This window comes from Emydura macquarii, unplaced genomic scaffold (genome assembly GCF_026122565.2).
Source record: "Emydura macquarii macquarii isolate MOO-44397 ecotype Brisbane River unplaced genomic scaffold, CSIRO-AGI_Emac_v2 contig_3451, whole genome shotgun sequence".
Classification (NCBI taxonomy): Eukaryota; Metazoa; Chordata; order Testudines; family Chelidae; genus Emydura; species Emydura macquarii.
In genome coordinates, this window is record NW_027133588.1 from 8,386,244 (window position 1) to 8,404,443 (window position 18,200).

At 43.8% G+C, this 18,200-nt stretch overlaps 2 protein-coding genes across 2 annotated transcripts in view; one reads left to right on the plus strand and one right to left on the minus strand.

Annotated features, from left to right (window-relative positions):
• Window positions 1-6,638: 6,638 nt before the first annotated feature.
• On the minus strand, window positions 6,639-9,881 carry THAP10 (THAP domain containing 10). Its single transcript, XM_067534693.1, is given in 3 exon segments — window positions 6,639-7,895; window positions 8,006-8,222; window positions 9,275-9,881. Coding segments are annotated over 3 exon segments (972 nt in total). The 5' UTR covers window positions 9,827-9,881; the 3' UTR covers window positions 6,639-7,692.
• Window positions 9,882-10,763: 882 nt separating this feature from the next.
• The window catches only part of LRRC49 (leucine rich repeat containing 49), an 89,643-nt gene continuing 82,206 nt past the window's right edge, over window positions 10,764-18,200 (plus strand). Inside the window, exons 1-2 of the mRNA XM_067534694.1 lie at window positions 10,764-12,052; window positions 13,196-13,283. Coding sequence (XP_067390795.1) covers window positions 11,963-12,052; window positions 13,196-13,283 — 178 coding nt within the window. The 5' untranslated portion in view covers window positions 10,764-11,962. The remainder of the gene's footprint in view (window positions 12,053-13,195; window positions 13,284-18,200) is intronic.

Here is an 18,200-nt window from a genome sequence, read left to right on the forward strand (position 1 = left end):
GGGGGGGTGTCCCGCCGGGGGCTTTTATAGCCGGGGATCGGTCAGCCGGGCTGAGCCGCACGCCCGGGGCCAGGCAAAGGCGCCAACGCGGGCGGAAAAGCACAAATTGCTCATCCCGGGCTACTGCGGGGGATCTGCCGGGAGGGCCGGGACACCCTCCCCCCGGCCAAGGAAGGGCGGGGCGGGGCCGGGGCAGCACCACGCCTGGGGCAGAATCTGCCTCACGCGGTCCCCGTAGAGAAGGGCTCTGCAGGGTCCGTTTCCAGGAGGTGGATCTAGCTCTTCTTTCGCTGGGGCAGGAAGGGAGGGTTGCACTCTTCTCAGGCAGTCGCGGTTTGACAGCCTTCTCCTAGTCCCCACATTGTAATCCGCCTCTTTAGGCAGGGCTGAGGAGGAGGCCTGGGAAATCCCTTCATCCACACTAGTAGGGTGACTAAATGGATATCAGGACCCTAGGGGCTGTGCCTTATACACCCAACTATAACACCCCTCCAAAAATGTGTCTTGATTTTTCACACTTGCTATCTGGTCACTACAAACTAGCCAACATTCAGTAACCAGGCTTGGGAACATGCATTTCCTGAGGTCGTTTGTGGCTGAGAAGGGGTAGATGGAGGGATGGCAAGCTACTGGAACTCAGTCATTGGATGTTTCTGCCAAAATTACCAGCAGCCAAATAGTTAATGTTATGTTATCTGTTGCCACTAGGTTTCAAAATTAATATTTCAATGAGATGACTGGCATCCGTTCATGTTATTTCCAGCTATCTGAAGACTTGGAAAGTGCTGCATCAGGTCGATATACATTATATGGGCAACCATAAAAGGTCGGAATTAAATTTTAATTAAAAAAAAAAATTCAGTAGAAAGTGTTTGGGCCACCAGGGAAGTATTCCAGTTGGACTTGATTGTTCTCTTATCTTCTATCTATTCCTTGATTTTCATTCTCATGTGCTAAATATATTACATGTTTTTTATCTTAGTGCACAACTTTGAGACTTGAATGTGATTTTTACATGTAATAACTTTATAAATAAATCACTGCTTATACTTTGCACAACTTCCAAAGTATAATGTGAATGTAATTCAAAGAAGTTTATGGTAACTATTAACAGCTTAAAGGAGCTTGTGGCATTGTTTTTTTTCTTGTATTTCAGTATATTGAAAATGTCTGTTGTTTTAAATTGTATTTACCTTCCATCTTGAGTCTCATCTTCTGGAAAATTAAAATGGTTTATTCAATAGCTGCTGAGGTTGTGAATGTTTGAGAAGTGGCCTGAAGATAACAAACATGAGTAAACAGAAATGATGACAAACATTTTATTATTTTATAATGTAGGATCACAGAGGTGCATGGTGCTTTAGAGAGAGACTATAGATATGGTCCCTGCTTTGAAGAGCTAACAACATAAGGTACAGATCCTGCAAACACTTATGCACATGCTTAACTTTGAACATGGGAGTAGCTCCATTGACTTCAATGCTTAAAGTAAAGCACATGTGTGTTTGCAGGATTGGAGCCTAGGATGTAGAAATTTACTAAATGAATATTTATTCCTTAACTGAGGAAGATCCTTAAAAGATCTCTCTCTTCTTCTCATTACTGTTCACTCTTGGACCATTTGATGGAAGTTGGAATATGAATCACTACTGCCTCTAGTGTAGTTCTTCTTTCTTTATAGTATTCTTCTGGGTTCCCTCATTTTTACAGTGAAAGTCATACTTCATTTCAGTGCATTTGTCCATTATTTTTGTTCTTTAAAATCTGAATCTGCAAATGTGTCCATTGCAGTCAGGTGCCATATATCACTTTTATCACTCTACAAAGAGTACTCTGAAAGCTGGTCTAGCAGCATTAAAATGTAATGAAAATACTCATCAGCCATGATGGCTTTTTCTTATTTTTAACATGCTGTGTGTGGAGAAAGGATTAGGTATTTTGGGTTTTTTTTAAATGAAGGACACTTCCTTACACAACTGTGCAAATAACCAAATGTCTGTTTGTCTGCTAAGGCAGTTGTGTTGTGTCAAGTTCATTAATGAGCTGGAGGATGGGGTGGATTGCACCCTCAGCAAGTTTGCAGATGACACTAAGCTGGGGGGAGTGGTAGGTACGCTCGAGGGCAGGGATAGGATACAGAGTGACCTAGACAAATGAGAAGATTGGGCCAAAAGAAATCTGATGAGGTTCAGTAAAGACAAGTGCAGAGTCCTACACTTAGGACGGAAGAATCCTATGCACTGCTACAGACTGGGGACCGACTGGCTAGGCAGCAGTTTGGCAGAAAAGGACCTGCGGGTTACAGTGGACAAGAAGCTGGATATGAGTCGGCAGTGTGCCCTTATTGTGAAGAAGGCTAATGGCATAGTGGGTTGCATTAGTAGAAGCATTGCCAGCAGACCGAGGGAAGTGATTATTCCCCTCTATTCAGCACTGGTGAGACCTCATTTGGAGTATTGTGTCCAGTTTTGGGCCCCTTACTACAGAAAGGATGTGGACAAATTGGAAAAAGTCCTGCAGAGGGCAACAGAAATGATTAGGGGACTGAAGCACATGACTGAGGGAACTAGGTTTGTTTAGTCTGCAGAAGAGAAGAATGAGGGGGGATTTAATAGCAGCCTTTAACTACCTGAAAGGGGGTTCTAGGGAGGATGGAGGTAGGCTGTTCTCAGTGGTAGTAGATGACTGACAGCTAGGAGCAATGATCTCAAGTTGCAGTCAGGGAGGTCTAAGTTGGATATTAGGAAAAACTTTTTCCCTAGGAGGGTGGTGAAGCACTGGAATGGATTACTTAGGGAGGTGATGGAATCTCCATCCTTAGAGGTTTTTAAGGCCTGGCTTGACAAAGCCCTGGCTGGGATGATTTAGTTGGGGTTGGTCCTGCTTTGATTAGGGGGTTGGACTAGATGACCTCCTGAGGTCTCTTTCAACCCTGATCTTCTATGATTGTAAGTTGGCCCAGGTAAGACATAAAGGGTTCCTCTTGCACCATTGAGGTCAATGGAACTTTGCCATTGACTTCACCGGGAGTAGAATTAGGCATAAACTCAATGTTCCAGGAAAGACCTGGGTACAGACATTATGGGTCTGATTATGCACCACTGAATTCAGTGAGTTTGCCCATCCTTAAAAGGGGCTGGATGAGGCCCAATATGGATAGGAACTATCCAAATATAGTTGACCAGTCTGATATATGCAGGACAGAAAGTGAAATTACCTCAGGACGCCTACTTTCTGGGTGGAAATGAAAGCAGTCATGGATCAGTAGCAATGTGTTTGATTTCATAGGGAAGGAGAGGGAGCCTGCTGTTCTGTTTTTTAATTGATTGGTGGTCATTGCATAGAGCAACTTGAAGTCTTGTCTAAATTTAGCTTATTCTTCTAAATTTTCTGACTGTTTTTACCACCAAGTCAGCTCCAAAACTGATAGCAATGTTGGGAGCATTAGTGTAGGTGGAGGCTAATGCCATTTTAAATACCATATTGAGTAAGCCTGCTCTGAACTAAAAAAAGCCAATGGTTGTCTGATATTCTTCCATAATGTTTCCATCGCTGCTACCATCAGTGGAGATTAAACAGTGTTTGCTATGCTGGGAAAACTTATAATTAAAAAGGTAGTGAAGACAAGTCCTTAGAGGAGGTCATACATCCAACCTGAGCCACTGGTGTTAAGGTACCGTGATGGTGTCAATTACTAATCCACCTAGAATGAACTTCACTCCGGTGCAGAGTGCCAATGAAAAGCCCCCTGCACCACTAAAATCCCACAGCAGGGCTGCATGAGAAAGGGAAAGCAGGGGGAGAAAAAAAGTCTATGACTTTCCCCTGCAACACTGCGGTTTATTTTGATAACACTTTTGCCATTGCATTTCCATGAATCAACCAGATGGAGGTATTGGAAGTTAATCTGGCCAGCCTCCTCAGTCTAGAAGAAATTGCCTGGAAACTGGCATATGACCACTTTAGTAATAAACTAGGTAACTTCCAGATTTGGGTCTCCTTTATTGCTTTGCATTATTTGATTAACTGACTACGCAAGAGTAAAAGTAGGTGTAGGTAAACAGTCTCAGAGGCTCTGAGCAGAGCTGAACACTTTTTTTCATTTCTAACCTCTATGGGTTCACATTACCCTTTGAAATAATGCTTACATTTCAGGTTCAAATGAACCCCGTATCTCCTAGTGAAACTCATTCTGACATTGCATTAGGTCATGCAGAAATGAAAAATTTCAGATGGTTTCCCCACAAAAGCATGTTAACTCAGATTTTAAAAATATCTGTACTTTAGTTACCTGATGAATCTCCTCGAAGTTCATAATGAAACCCCCTAAAGCCCAGGTGAGTTTATTGGTGCTTCCTACTTACTTGCAAACATTTAACATTAGTTGTGAAGGCTGAGCAAAAATTCTCTCGTAATTTCAAGAATAGCTATAGGGTGAATAGTTCCAGAGGGGCAGCCGTGTTAATCTGTATACAGCAAAGACAACGAGAGTTCTGTGGCACTTTAAAGACTAACAAATTTAATATTTGAAGACATTAGCTTTCGAGAGACTTAGCTCTCTTCTTCAGATGCAGTAATACAGAAAATAGGAAACACAGAGGTATCTTATATGTTTCCAGGTGCATTGAGAACAATGGGGGAGGTGGAGTCCGGTACTTAAGACCTAATGATGACCATTGAGAATGTGCAGGGTTTTAACTTTGACTGTCCTAATCTTCAAGTGGACACCAGAAGTAATCTGCGTGGATGTTTGCCTTGGGCACAGTGCCCCCTGGCTGTAACAGAACAGACATTCCTGATGTTACTGGTATTAAGAATTGAGGGCATAGTTGTTCCCATCTGATCTGTGAGCAGAAGGGACCCTCCACATACTTATGGGTCTCTGCCCCAGTGGTAGGAAGATCAGCAGGATCCAAGATTTATCCATAGGGAGGGAGTGGGTTGGAATTAGTCATCTCCATCCCAACTGCAAACGGCTGAAAAGTTTATGTGGCTTCAGGGAGTTTGTTTTCCTATAGAGCTTCTTTTTCCTATGGTATCCCTCCCATAAGGGTAATGTTTAGTGGCCCTTATGGGTTTTGTAATAGAGACAGACTGCTAAAGAGCTGGGCAGAGTATCAAGGAGCCCACAGAGAGGAACAGAGTCCTCCAGGTGGACAACGTTACTGCCTATACAACACACTTAACCTCATTCCTTTGAGGGTATCATCTCTGAAATGCTGTCAGATCCTGCTGACCTGAGAAACCAATTAAACTTGGGTGTATTAAGATAGCATAGAAATAACACACATGTGGATACTTTCATGGAAAGATTTTTAAATAACTTGAGCTCTGTAGTCCTGTGCTCTTGATTTTAGTGGAGTAACTTATGGTAAACACTGCAATCAAACACTACTATAAATTCAGAATATGAGTTTCAAAATGGTTTGGATTATTCCCGCCCTTCCACTTAGATAATGCAAAAAAAATCTTTTTTTATATTTTCATATAATTAAATTTTATTTTCTAGCTTAGATCTTAGTCAGCTTCCTACTGAATTTCACCATCTTCAAAAATCAGAAATTAGGGGAAATGTATGAGAGCTCTCCACATAATTTTTGAAAGAGGATTCATTTAGAGCTGTGATTAAGTTAGATAATCTGCATTTAATGAGTAAAAGGATAATTCCAAACCAGCTAAAAGCATTAGTTTTATTTAAATGTTTAACAAAATTAAAGTAAAAAGATAACAGGATTTCAGCATGAAATTGATTAAAACAAAGTTATCGTACACTGACTTTTTGGCTGTAGGCTGTTGTCATAGGCTGAAGTTTTCAAAGGTGTCTAAGTAACTTAAAAGCTTAATTTCCATTTTCAAAAATGACAGGCAGTTTGGAGCCAGCAAACACACCCCTACTATAACAAGACACTCCGCTACACATGCTTCTCCCCTGGGAGAGGATGGGAGAACAAACATCAAATGACATATGTTAGTCATGTTGCTTAATGTACTACTGGAAGGCGCTTAGCTACTACTATGTGCAGATGGCATAAGAACCTATATCCAATAGAGCTGAAATCCGTTTTGAAAGCTAGGCAGGCATTTTAAAATATTTTAACCTCAGTCTAAAATCCCCTGAAACAGTCCTTTCACTCCACTGAGACATAAAAAGCTCCAACCCTCATTGAAGTGATGACATTGGTCATGCAAACTGTTACTAGGTGAACTCTTTTACTTTTGGGGAATAAGATGTAAGGAGTGGGAATAGTTATTTCTTGCCATACATCATTGGATAAACTATATGGAACTTGTTTTAATTTTGATTTTGTATAATGTTATGCAGTTGTACTTGCCTAGGTTACATCCAACAAAATGGCCAGTAAGCATGTTCTGGATTGGATAGCAATATCCAAGTGTATATCTGACAAAACAAGTATGGGAATATGTATGGCATGGATATGGAAATAAACATATTTACCAGAAGCACAGGTATTAAAACCTTGTCCAGATCAAGAACTAAAAACAGAATCTTCTATCTATAGCCTTTATAATGCACAGAAATATGATGCAGGGGGTATGAACTGAGCAAAGTGCAGAATTATACCTCATAAAAATGCTTCACACCTCCCAATTAAATAATTAACCAAAGTCCAACCTGTCCAATTTTATTTTGCATTTTATTTAAAAATGTTGTACATTGCTGTTCAAAGTTATAGCTGAAATGAACTTTGAAAAAAACACATTTACAATAGTTTTTTTTAAAAATTACAAAACACGTGCAGTTTTCCTCTGTGTAGTACATATAGTGCATGCTAGGTGCAAAGTTCAAGTTTCTTTGCATTCATCACAGCAAAAGATTAGTTGGTAGAAGTTGTTCCAGAAACTTATATGTAATCAATTAGTATTAAAGCTGGTTTGCAATCACCTGGCCAGGAAAATTTTTGGGCTGTTCATTTAAAACTAGATCAATTTAGTTAAATTTACATGTCTCTGGTGTCTTTCTTCCATGGATCTAACTCTTAAAGTGTTAATTAGCCCAATTAAAATGAGAAATAGGAATTTATTTTCATTAGATCTTGCTACTATTAATGTATTGGGCATTATGGGTCCTTGTGCCCCAATACGTTATTAGTAAGCTTGAATGAAACTAAACTCCAATCTATGTTCATCATATAGCCTTAATTTCACCGTACATAAAATGTTTTCCTCTTACAAATTCAGTTTGCCAGATTAGGTGGCCAATGTGATAGTCCTACTCCAAAAAATTATTTATTGGATATGCAGCCCTTCTATTTTTAAATTGTAATACTCCTAGATGGCTTTATCTTCTGCAAGGAAACATTCCAAACAGACCACTGGTGTCTCTGGTTTTTGAGGTTTGCATGTCAAACTATTGAAACTTTAGGGAGACTAAATTCTGTTCACAGTGAAATAGTGGGATTTTTGCCATTACCTTACTTGGGAAAAAAGGCCACGTTTTGGACCTAACAAAACTAGTTAAAATTACTTTTGTGTATGTCTTTAGAGCTGTTTCTAATGGCATTAAGCAGCCCCTCCTATACACATGTGCGTGCTACATGTTCCTAAGGCTGCCTTGGGTGGGGTGAGACTTCATCAAATTTCCATGTAACACAGAATTAACAGACCAAAGAGAATACATATAGATTAATAAAATTAGAACTACACTCTAGCAAATTATTTTAAGATTCACTCTCAGTATGTCTCTTCCTTCACCTGAACAGCTCTGTATGACAAGTCACTCTGTTCACTTTTTCCATCCCACTCAGTGTCAGTTTCTGAGTCAGTGGAGAAAATTCCAAAAAGGGATCAAGTCCTAGGAACAGAGCAAAGCTCATCTGTCTGAGTTGCTGCATCACAGAGTAGTTTACTGGGTACTTTCACTTTTGCTTGAATACCTGTAAAAAATGGGTGGGTAGAAATCTGGAGTACATTGATCACACTTGTGTAACTGCAATGTGGTTGCATTAATTTCAATGGAAATCTAAGGAACAGTAAACAGACCTACCTATGCTACGATGGAGTGGTCTTTTCAAAGAGACTTGTATGGTTTGATGCTCCTTAAGTTTATGAACATCAACATCCACTGATATTAAACTTTCTTGGCTGGAGGCAGATATAGATGTAAATTCACTAGGCTGGTCAGCATCTAACTGTGTTTGTGTAGTTTCAAATTCATATGTAATCTGAAATTGATAAAAACAGAAGTTGACAGACGGTTGTAACTATCATAACTCACATTGATGAAGTGTTGCTGTGCTTGATCTCTCTAGGGAATTCTAACAAAATTTAGCTGTAAAAGGGCTGACTCAAATTTGACAGAAGTTTATATTGTAGTTTTAAAAAACAATTTTTTTTATAAGAAAGCACAATAGGTATGTTCCCCTTGATTTGTCTTGAAAAACTTCAACAGTTGTTTTTAATAAAAAATAAAGTAGTTTCTCTAAGTGTATGTAACTTAAAGTTGAGCCATGAAAACCTTACTATAAACAAAAGTTCAAACTAACCACTGATTTTTCACACCCATGCTGAGAGAAATGAGAATTGGACTTCTAAAATTCTACGTGTTAGTAACAAAGATATTATGTTTGTAACGTGATTGAGTAGGACTCTTCCCCCTTTGGAACATCCAATACAAAAAAAAAGTGTGTAAGGTTTCTAGCTAAATGAAACAAGTATTACTGTTTCATGCAGTACAAACAACTGAGTACTGCTTTTATTTTTAGCAAAAACACTGATTTTTTTTCCCCTTAGAATTTTAGGAAACCATTTTTTACCTTTCGTTATACAAAGGCTTCTGTGAACTCTAGTGCTCTGATACACAGAGCATTGTAATTAGGAACACCAGCAACCACCTGCCAAACAACCCAGACCCTGCTCCTGCAAGTTTATCCATATGGGCAGATCCCTACAGAGCCTACTGAATGCAGAGACCATGAGCTCCAGGTTGTAAACTGTAACCCGATCCTAAAAAGAGTGATCACTTACAACTACTGAAGAGTGATCACTTACTACTTGTCACCTAGGCATGGGCTCAGAGAAGCTTTTCAGAGGACTTTCAGTTTTATTATACCTTTCAAAAACTCATTAAACAGAAATCAAACGAGACAGTCCCAGCCCCCAGAAACACAGCCACGTAACACTGGCAGGCAGGTACTGCCAGCAGCAGCGATCGGTGCCATTGTTACCGGCCTTTCCAGGCCGCCGAGGGCTCTGGGGCCCCGTCACAGCCCGGGGCGCTGCTTCACTGGTTAAAAGCCCTGCTCCGTAATGTCACTGGGCCCTGCGGAGCAGCAAACGTCAGGCAAAGACGGCCATGTCCGAGCCCCGCGGGGTCTGCCGGGGTTACTCCAGCGAAACGCCATCGGCGGGCCGGGAAAGGAAGGGCCACGGCGCCGAGGGGCACTGGACAATGCCCGGCACCGGGGGCGGGAGGCAGCACAGAGAGCCGAGCCGAGCCGAGCCGGGGCCAGCGGCTCCCCGCGCCCGCCCTTCCACGGCCCGTTACCTGCGGCTCGGGCGGGCTCCGCGGGCCGGGGGGCGAGCGGCAGCGAGCGGCGGGCAGGGTGGGCACGGCGCCGGGCGCCAGGCGGAGGCGCTGGGAGAAGCGCAGGCGCCGCTGGATGAGCGAGGAGGCGTCGAAGCAGCCGGGGGCGAAGTGGTCGGAGCAGAGGACGGCGCGGTCGCTGGCCCCGCCCCAGTCGGCGCGGTGGCCCCGCACGAAGCGGTCCCAGAGGAGCCGCAGGGCCCGGTCCTTGGGGAAGCGGAAGAGCGAGCGGCCGCCCTTGGTGGTGTTCCCGCACCGGGCGGCCACGCAGCGCGCGGGCATGGCGGGGCGGGGCGGGGCGGGGCTCGGGGGTCCCCCAGGCCTGGCAGCCGCCAACGGCCCCTCCCCCACTCCTTCCGGGGGCGGATGTGGGCCACGCCCTTCCCCCTTCCACTTCCGGGAGGTCCCCCCCTTTTCCCTCCCCGGAGCGGGTGAGGGGGGGCCGGGGAGCAGGACGCTCGTTCGCTCCCCCCGCACGGGCTGAGCTCGGTTGTAGCCGCGCCTGCCCTGCCCAGCCCAGCCCAGCCCTGCCGCCGCACGGGGCCACGCCCACCGCCAAGCCGTCGCCGGCCGGGACTGGCCGGAGCGCCGAGGCGCCGGACCGGAAGTGATGGTTGCTATGGTCACTCGGGAGCGGTTTCCGGCCACAGCCGGAGAGGCGGTGGCCGCTCGGGGAGACCTGTTCCCATGGTGCCCAGCAAATGCCGGCCCGCCGGCGGCAGGGCCGGGTCCAGCGCTGTAGGTGCCGCGGGGATGAGGGGAGAGCATTAGCCGCCCTCCCCGCCGCGGTGTGTGCGAGGCGCCCGGGGTGGGGCGCAGGCAGCGTACGCTGCCGCGGGCAGGGAGGGCGTGGTCTGTCCGTCCGTCCGTCGTGCCAGCTGCGGGGCTTGTGAGCCGGCTGCCCCGCAGCTTCCCTGCACCGGGAGCTTGGCAGCCATTCCGCGCCCCCCGGGTTCCCTGGTCCCCACCTCCGCCCGCCGGCCGCGCCGCCCGGTGCTGCGCCTTGGGTCTGTGTTCCCTCTCAAAGACCTGCGCCCCCGCCCGTGCCCAGGCCGGCTGCCCCCCACGAGGCCGTAGCCAGCCCCGCCCCACCTGCCGTGAGACGAGGAGTCTCCTCCGTCCCGCGGGGCTGCTCCCCTCGCTCTGCACCTGCAGAAGGCGCTGCCAGCGAGCACCTGGGCGAGCTGCTGCCCGTGCTAAACGCAGGCGATGCCTCCCCCTTTGTGCGGACCGTGGATGTGTCAGTTACTGTCTTTGTGCCAAGTGTTGTTTGGGTTTTTTCTTTTGCATCTCGTACCCCTGCCGGTGGGGCGTTGCGCAGGTAGGCAGGTAGTCCCAGCGGCTCTTCGGTTGCCTTTGGATGCTGCGTGTCTGTTCCCCCTTGCCTGTGTTTCAGGGAACACGGCCACGCAGTGACGTCCTAAAATTTGCCTAGCTGCCCAGTAAATTGGCAGTGATTATGAGCAGGAAGAGGGTGTATTTTTACGGGTGTGTATGTTTCATAATGTTCACCGAGGCCCCTGGGTGTGTAAGCGGCTTTGTACATTTCTACTAAACAGTTCTTTATTTAGAAGGGTTTTGGAGGGTTAGCTTTAGGCTTTGTAATGTAAATAATAAACTTTAAAAAAGGCTGACATCCGTCCCTTTAAAAAAGGAGTCCAAGAGGGATATTTTTCCATTTAAAATAGATCTATTGTGGCTACTTATGAGGGCAAAAAAGAAAGTGGTTATTTAAAGGCGTTTCTTTGTGCTTTAATGACTAAGGGCTATGTCTATGCTACATACCACTTTCTGTGGGGTGTAGGGTATGTGTAGCTATGCGCCTTTGTGAAATGCAAGCTGCATACAGCAGCATATAGTTACACGTGTCAGTGTGAAAGGCTCTAACGGGGGAGTCAGCAGCCCAAATCTTTCCCTGGGGTGGGGGAAGGCTCCAGCAGCCCCATTGCCAGAATCTTTATCAGCAGCTGGGAGGCAGCAGGATACTACATGACTAAAAATAGTAATGTAGATGGGGAAGCATAGCTTGGGTGAGTAGAGCACATTGTAAGGGATGTACTAGCATATATAGCCACACCCTTTAGATGAGTCTACTCCACTTGCCTAAGCTGTGCTTCACTGTCTACACTGCTGTTTAAACCTGTGCTGTGGGGCTACTTCGGTACATACTCTCCATGCTGGGAAAAGATGCATGCAGTGTAGACCAGAGCTCCAAGATGCTGCTTGATTGTAAAACTGAAAGTAAGTATGATGGGGGTGGGTCAGCTAGTACAGATGATCATAAATGAATATAGTTTTGTCTCTTGACCATTTTATCTAAGGCTGCCTTCTTTATTGGATCAATGATTGTATTCAGAGAACGTTCCTCAATAATAAGGTTTATTTAGCCTTTTGTTTAAAGCAGCCAGTTTTTGCAAAATGCAATCTGCTTTTTTCAATTTACAGGTTAACAATTGTGGGCTTCAGCTGGTTCTCCAAACCTCATCAGTGGCTGAGAGAAATAAACCAGTGAGATCTGAATATAATTTTTTTTAATTACTGAAACATAACTAAATTAGATAATCCAAATGTATTTATTCATACAAATGCCAAAATACTGTTGGAGTTAGGATTTTCCTTTTTTAAATAGTACCACTTTGTTTGTTTTTTTAGTATTTTATTTGGTTTGTTTTGTAATGACTTATTTCAGTGGTCGGGGCAGGTGTTGTATAAAATAAAAGCATTAGGCTCAATCATTGCTTTGCTATGAACCCAGAATAAGGTGCAGCAACTTCTGTTTTTCCTTCTACCCAGGGCAGGGAGTCTGTTGTCTGGTACAGTGCATGTTCCCCAGTTTAGTTACACTGACCAGAGCATTGTTGGGTGCAGTCAAATCTTAATTCCCATCTTGTTCTGCACCCTCTTGCCTACATGCTTGAGTAGGTGGCTGAGTGGCAATGGATTCCCCCTCCAGTGTCACTCTCCAGCATATGTTGGGTTCATTATTATTAAAGAAAAATGGTTTCTTTTTACTGTACTCCTGCCTGTTACCCTGAAAATATTGTATATTGTATGTGCAAGATTTGACACTGTAAACTATTGTAATCTACTGAATACTTCAGCTTTATTTTTTAGAATATAAATTAATCTTCAATAGAATTATTCTTTTAGTGGATACCTATTTTATAAATGATGTATTTTGCCTGAGATTCTTAAAGTCAGCAAAACAATTTAGACATCCAGTAGCAATTCAGTTTAATGGGAAGTGGGTGTTTAAATTCTCTAGGCAGCTTTGAAAATCTCAGCCTAACTGCAGTACTATTTGTACCTTTCGTCCATTTTCTTGTTGATAATGAAATATTTTAAATGAACATAATTTTATCTAATCTGTTTTAGATATTTATAATATGCCTATTCAATAATCCTGTCACATAAAATTTTTCTGGTACTACATAGTCAAATCTGAGTATTATTGCCTTATTGAAATGAATACATTTTAAGATGGGGGTAAATCTGCTAATAATTATCATTCCCCAGAAAAGAAATATCTACCTTAAGTAAATTATAATAACTGTATACCAAATTTATACACATTTTTGCATAACTGTAAAACAATATTTGTGTTTAAAAATCTTGTTTCATGTATGTCTTATTTTAAACATTGTCTTGCAGTTTGAATTCAGGATAAATAAAGAGCAGTCGTCTTTCCACAACAGGCTCTTACAACATGATCTGGAAAAAAACAATTCAGTAAAACAAGGTAAAGTTGGAAGACGTTGGTTACTTGTCTTTCCTTCTCTAGTTTAATAGCATTAATGATAGAAAGGATAAAGTATGACTAGCAAATATGAACATATTTCATACACAGAGCACACTTTAAAAATAATTATTATTTCTGGCACACTAAAGGCTTGATCTGTAACTTGTATTCTCATCTTGGTGCATGAGCACAGGGTATACTAGCTCTAGTTTTTATTTTATTTGTTTCCAAATTCTCTTTAATAATGTAATGTTGGTGATGTTTGCTGCTTTACCATGTAATGCTATTTACCAGTAAGTTATTTGGGTAATGTAGTTTTTCATGTAATAATCATCTTCTGCTTTATAAAATTATAGAAATTGTCCATCATTGCGTGGAAACTTTTAAATATTACATTAGTAGGGCAGCACAAGGAGTTTTGCATTGTCATGATCTGTGCTGTATCTAACATTTGAATGATAGAATTTAAATGTTTACTTTGGGCTGTCGGTCCAGTGTTTTGGAAGAAGGTTATTGAAGTACTTTGAAATCAGGAATTTTGTCACTTGCTTTGCTGTCTAGTTACCAGAGCAGAATTGCAGGGAGAATAGAATTAAAGTTTTGGTGCAAACCTAGGTGTCAGACACATCACATTCTATTAATGTGCTATTTAGGTGAGGAACTGGCTGTTTAATACAGTTACAGTCCTAGTTTTGGGGAGCGAATAGTTTTTTTTAATAAGGTTGGGGAAATATGTTAAATATGGGGACCATCTACTGTGATAATACCCCTTGATATCAAAAGTAAGAAAATAACCAATGTTCACTGTATGTGAATTTATTATGTTGAACTGATGTGTGTATATGATTATTCTCTCCTGTTCTATCAGTACCCATAGGCTTCATGAGCTCAAAAAATTCAGACTGTTTCTCTTAAATCTGTTGCAGTGCTTCAATAATTGAAGCAGTTGAATAGCTCTTTCTGGAGCACTATGTAACTTTTAATTGTGTGCCAGAAGAAAAACATATTTTTGTTTGGTTGAACATGACTAGACTGTTTCTAGATCAGAGTCTTGCTTAAAGAGGAGAATAACTCCACTGGGAAGAAAATAAGGGTCCTTTTTCCTAGTGAATTTTTATAAACAACAAAACATCTTAGCCTTAGTCATCTAAGATTTCACTGCCAAGTGTAATGAGGATGGAAGGAGCCATGAAATTCATTATGTTCTTTGCCATGTTGCTGCTGTTTGCAATCCTACTGGAATTATGACTGGTGTGAACAAAAGACTGGTTTAATTGCAGTGATATTGAAGTCTCCATACATCACTCTATGCATGTGTGATACACCAGGGTACAATCCAGATTAATGAGTAACTCTGACAATGCCTTGCTGAAGTAGCTCTCACCTGGGTTGCTTACAAACAGCATTCCAGTATGCAAGACACTCCATGAGTGTCTCTGTATAGCTGCAGCATGCCAGTCATTCTTGGGTAGCACTCTGACTCTTACTAGCCTTGGTTATATTGCAGGGTGATCCCGATACACCCCAGTCTTAGATTTCCCCCCAGAAATGTATGTCCTGTACTGCCCAGCCCTCTTCTCAACAGTACAAATTATATTAGGTCCGTTATTCCTTGCAGAGAATGATATGCATGCAACTTGTCACCCCAAATGCAGTTATCCCAAAACTTCAATTTAAACACATTGGATTAGATAAAACAATAAAACAAGTTCATTAACTACAAAGAGATTTTAAGTGAATACTAGTAATGAGATATAAAAGTCAGAAATGATTACAAAAAAAATAAAGATAAGCTGTTTACTATTACCTAATTTAACAAACTATATCAGTTTCAAGCAAAGTTTCTCACCACATGCTTTCAGCAGTTCTACTGACCAACCCTTGGGGGTCAGGACCGCTCTCCCAGAGTGCAACAAATACTTCCTTTGTTGCTTCAGGTACAGTGAATGCAATGGGCAGAGAGAGGGTATGTCTACACTGCCAAATGAAGTTGACTTACTTAAAGTCAACTTTCAGCAGCCGATTTTTAGAAGTCGCAGCAGCATGTACACACTACGCTGTTTGCGCAGGTCTCGTGCATCCACACTCACCATGCTTATTTCGACTTTCAAAGCTGTGCACTGTGGGTTGCTATCCCACAGTGCAACCAGCTGCGGTGACTGTTGGGAAGAGTGTCATCATCCCAAGATGCAACGCTGCTTCCCCCTCCCTTCTTCCCCCAAACAAACAGCCGTTTTTTTACTGCGCGCTCTCGCCATTGTTGCAGAGACATGGAGCGAGCTCAACTCTGCACTATTATTGTGAGTGTCACAAATACATCGTGGCTTATCATCAAGTATTTTCGAAGTAGAGCAAGAAGCTGAAGCACAGACAACAGTGATGCCACCGAGGTTGCACTGCTACAAGCCATCGAGCAGAACAATTCACGATTGCTGCAGACTGTAACGTGTCATCTGCAGTCCGTGAAGCGCAGGTTCTGGTTCCAGGGAAACAAGCACAGACTGGTGGGACTGCATCATTATGCAGCTGTGGGATGATGATCAGTGGCTGCAAAACTTTCGTATGCGAAAGACAACATTCCTTGAACTGTGCTTGGAGCTGGCCCTGTCCCTGAAGCGCGTAAATACTCGCTTGAGACAAGCTGTGATGGTGGAGAAGAGAGTCGCCATCGCTCTGTGGAAGCTGGCAGCCCCCGACTGTTACTGCTTGGTTGGGAATCAATTCGGAGTCGGTAAATCTACAGTGGACACCGCCATGATTCAAGTATGCAGGGCCATGAATAGACTTCTGCTACGAAGGCTAGTGACTTTGGGAAATGTGCAGGACATAGTGGACTGGTTTGTCACGATTGGGTTCCCAAACTGCGGGGAGGGAGGGGCAATTGATGGGATGCACATCTCTATCTTAGTGCCTACCCATCTAGCAACCGAGTACATAAACCACAAAGAGTACTTTTCCATGGTCCTCCAGGGGCTTGTGGATCACAGGGGTCGTTTCACTGACATGTATGTGGGGTGGTCTGGGAAGGTGCATGGAGCGCGTATTTTGTAATTCGGGGCTGTTCTCTAATATGCGGGCGGGCACTTTTTTCCCTGACCAAAAAATTCACATCGAGGGTGTGGAAATGCCCATAGTGATCCTGGGGGAATCCTGCTTACCCTTGTTCCCTTGGGTAATGAAGCTGTACACCGGGCACCTTGACAGTGACAAGGAATGTTTTAATAAGAGGTTAAGCAGTTGTAGAATGTGTCTTTGGTCATTTAAAGGGTAGATGGAGGAGTCTCCTTACTAGGCTGGACATGAGTGAGAAGTACCTCCCTTCTGTGATATCTGCGTGCTGTTCTCTTCATAATGTGTGTGAAGCGAAGGGTGAAAGATTCCTCCAGGGTTGGGCTGTGGAGGCAGAAAGACTGGCCGCCAATTATGAACAGCCAGATGCCAGCACTACGCTGAGAGCTAACCGCGGAGCGCTTTGCATTAGGGAAGCTTTGAAAACCAGGTTCTGCAATGAGATGGAGGACTGATTTCTGTTCCTGTATGTTGTTTGCCTTTGCTGAACACTCCCCCCAATCGATATCTGTACCTTCCAAATCCCTCCAGAGCAAGATATGATTTAATAAAGGAACATGTTGAAATGATGCAAGCTTTTATTTATGAACATTCAAGTCACGGAGGAAGGGGGGGAATGTTCATTCACTGTCTCAAGGGATAGGGTGGTAGCTTCCTGGCCAGCTGTCAGCATGTCTGCTGTTGCTTTCAGCTTGCCTCCACCACGGTGGAGGCGAGCACATACTGCAGCCTGGCCAATCTCCTCTGAGCTATCTTCGGGGTGGGGGAGGGCAGCAAAGTCCTTGGTTGAGGAGCTCTGTCCTGCCGCCACTGCTCCTCAAGCTCCACAAACTGCCAGAGCATGTCTGCCTGGTCTGGCATGATTCACAGCATTTCCTGCGTGGTACTGTGATCATGCTCCTGCATTTCTCTGCTACTCTCCCTGTCCATGTCCATATTATGGGACAAGGTCAGCCGCCACGCTCTGAGCTTGGTTTCTGTGGCCGCTGAGGCGTTCATGAGATTACCAAACATGTCATCTCTGGGTTTTTTTTCCTCTTTCTAATCTGCGATAGTCTTTCTGCAGCATTTCTTGAGGATGGGGCCAAGGCTGAGGTGTCTACAGAATGAAAAAAAATTCACAAAGTAGCCATTGTTAGCAGAGTGAAGAAAATGATACAACTCCAACAATGTAGACAATACTCCCCATGCAGTGCACAGGGCAAACACAGACCCTCATTCCATTCCTGACATCCGAGAGGGGTCTGCTCGCTGTGCCCTTACATAGGTGATCTGCAGACACCGGGGGCGGGGCAGTTTATAGTCTCTGCTTAAACCAAATAAAAGTAATCAGAGTGACTTGGTAGGACATTACAATGCAGAATACAAAGGTACAGGGCATCTGCTATATAGCTTTGGTATTTTAAACATGCGCCATCTTCCCTAGGTGACCACAAGCGATATCAGTCTCCTGAGGGTCACGCACAAGGAAAAGGAAGATTTGCTGCACGCAGCGAAGTACCAGCTGTGTTCCGCCATGATGCTGGCTCCCTTGATTGCAGCGTGGCGTGGCAAAGTATCCTACCGTGGAGGGATGGACAAGGCAGCCCCAGAAAACTTTTGCAAAGGATAACAGATTTCCTACTTGAAAGTTTCCGTGAGATATCAACTGATGATTATCGGAGCATTTCTCATCACAGAAATAAACTGTTTCCTGGGTAACCCCCCAGTACAGTCACCGAAACGCCTGAAATCCCCTTCCTGCCTCTCCCCCGCGCCCCCCCCCCATGTAAAAGGACAGAACTGCTAAAAAGAAAAAAAACTCACCAGATGTGCCTTCCCCAGGATCATTAGTGCTGTCCTGTGTGC